The sequence below is a fragment of the Nicotiana sylvestris genome, chromosome 12 (assembly GCF_000393655.2).
Source record: "Nicotiana sylvestris chromosome 12, ASM39365v2, whole genome shotgun sequence".
In the NCBI taxonomy this organism is placed as follows: domain Eukaryota; kingdom Viridiplantae; phylum Streptophyta; class Magnoliopsida; order Solanales; family Solanaceae; genus Nicotiana; species Nicotiana sylvestris.
Genome location: NC_091068.1, coordinates 141143871 through 141145565, shown reverse-complemented (window position 1 = coordinate 141145565; position 1695 = coordinate 141143871). Strand labels below are relative to the sequence as shown.

The 1695-nt window shown below is 43.7% G+C and overlaps 1 protein-coding gene across 1 annotated transcript; it reads right to left on the bottom strand.

The window, feature by feature from the left end:
- Positions 1–490: 490 nt before the first annotated feature.
- On the bottom strand, positions 491–1117 carry LOC138883854 (uncharacterized). Its single transcript, XM_070164571.1, has one exon. The coding sequence runs from the start codon at positions 1115–1117 to the stop codon at positions 491–493; it is 627 nt and encodes a 208-aa protein (XP_070020672.1).
- Positions 1118–1695: the final 578 nt, after the last annotated feature.

Genomic DNA, 1695 nt, shown 5'->3' with positions numbered 1-1695 from the left:
AGGCGGCGAATGGACAAGGTGAGCTTATGGCATTGAGTTCATTTGGCGGCTCTTTTATCCTATCGGCATGCACTTGACATTGGTAGCATTTGCGGACATACTGGACACAATCTATCTCCATAGTCATCCAAAAGTAACCGGCCCTAAGTATCTTCTTGTGCAAGATGAAACCATTCATATGCAGGCCGCAGGTCCCAACATGTATCTCTTCGAGTATCTTAGAAGCCTCTTTTGCGTCGACACATCTTAGCAATCCCAAATCAGGGGTTCTTCTGTACAAGTTTCCTCTACTGTGGAGGAAATGATTGAACAATCTCCGAAGTGTGTGTTTGTGAGTATTGTTCGCATGCTCTGAATATTCTCCCTCAGCCAAATAATCTTTGATGTCGTGAAACCAAGGTTTTTCCTCCGTCTCCTCTTCGATATGGGCACAATATGCCGGCTGATTATGAACTTTCACTGGGATGGGATCAATGAAATTCTTATCTAGCTACTGTATCATAGATGACAAGGTGGCCAATGCATCTGCGAACTCATTCTGAATTATGGGCACATGCCGAAAATCTATCTTTGTGAACCTCTTTCTCAATTCCTGTACATGGTGCAAATATGGCAATATCTTGGAATTTTTAGTGGCCCACTTTCCTTGCTCCTGGTGCACAAGCAAATCTAAATCACCTATTACCAGCAGCTCCTGAATATTCATGTCGATCGCTATGTTGAGCCCTAGTATACAGGCTTCATACTCTGCCATGTTATTGGTGTAGGGAAATTTGAGTTTAGCAAATACCAGGTAATGTTGACCTGTTTCTGATACCAAAACCGCTCCAATGCCCACTCTTTTGAAATTCGCAGCTCTATCAAAGAACATCCTCCAACCGTCGTACGCTTCGGTAATGTCCTCTCCTACGAATGACACCTCTTCATCAGGAAAATACGTTTTCAAGGGTTTGTATTCTCTTCCAACAAGATTTTCAGCAAGATGGTCTGTCAATGCTTGTCCTTTGATCTCCTTTTGAGTTACATAGATGATGTCGAACTCACTTAATAGTATCTGCCATTTGGCTAGCTTCCATGTCGGCATGGGCTTCTGAAAGATGTCCTTTAGAGGGTCCATCTTGGATATGAGGTATGTGGTATAGGCACAGAAGTAATGCCTCAATTTCTGGGCCGTCCAGGTCAAAGCACAGTAGGTGCGTTCCTGCAGAGAGTATCATGCTTCATAAGGTGTGAATTTCTTACTCATGTAGTATATAACTTGCTCCTTTCTCCCTGTCTCGTCGTATTGTCCCAAAACACATCTGAAAGTTCCATCCAATATAGAAAGATAGAGTAACAAAGGTCGTCCCGATTTTGGCAGGGCCAAGACTAGTGGTGTGGACAGATACTTCTTGATTTTGTCAAAAGCTTTCTGACAATCCTCGGTCCAGCTTGTTTCGGCATCTTTCCTCAGCATTTTGAATATGGGTTCACATATAACTGTGGACTATGCTATGAAGCGACTGATATAGTTGAGACGTCCTAGGAAGCTCATCACATCCTTTTTGCTCCTATGCGGCGGTAACTCCTCAATAGCCTTAACATTAGACGGGTCCAGCTTGATCCCTCGACGACTGACGATGAATCCCAGTAACTTTTCTGTGGGAACCCCGAATGCACACTTTGCGGGGTTCAGTTTCAAGTTGTACCTCCTTA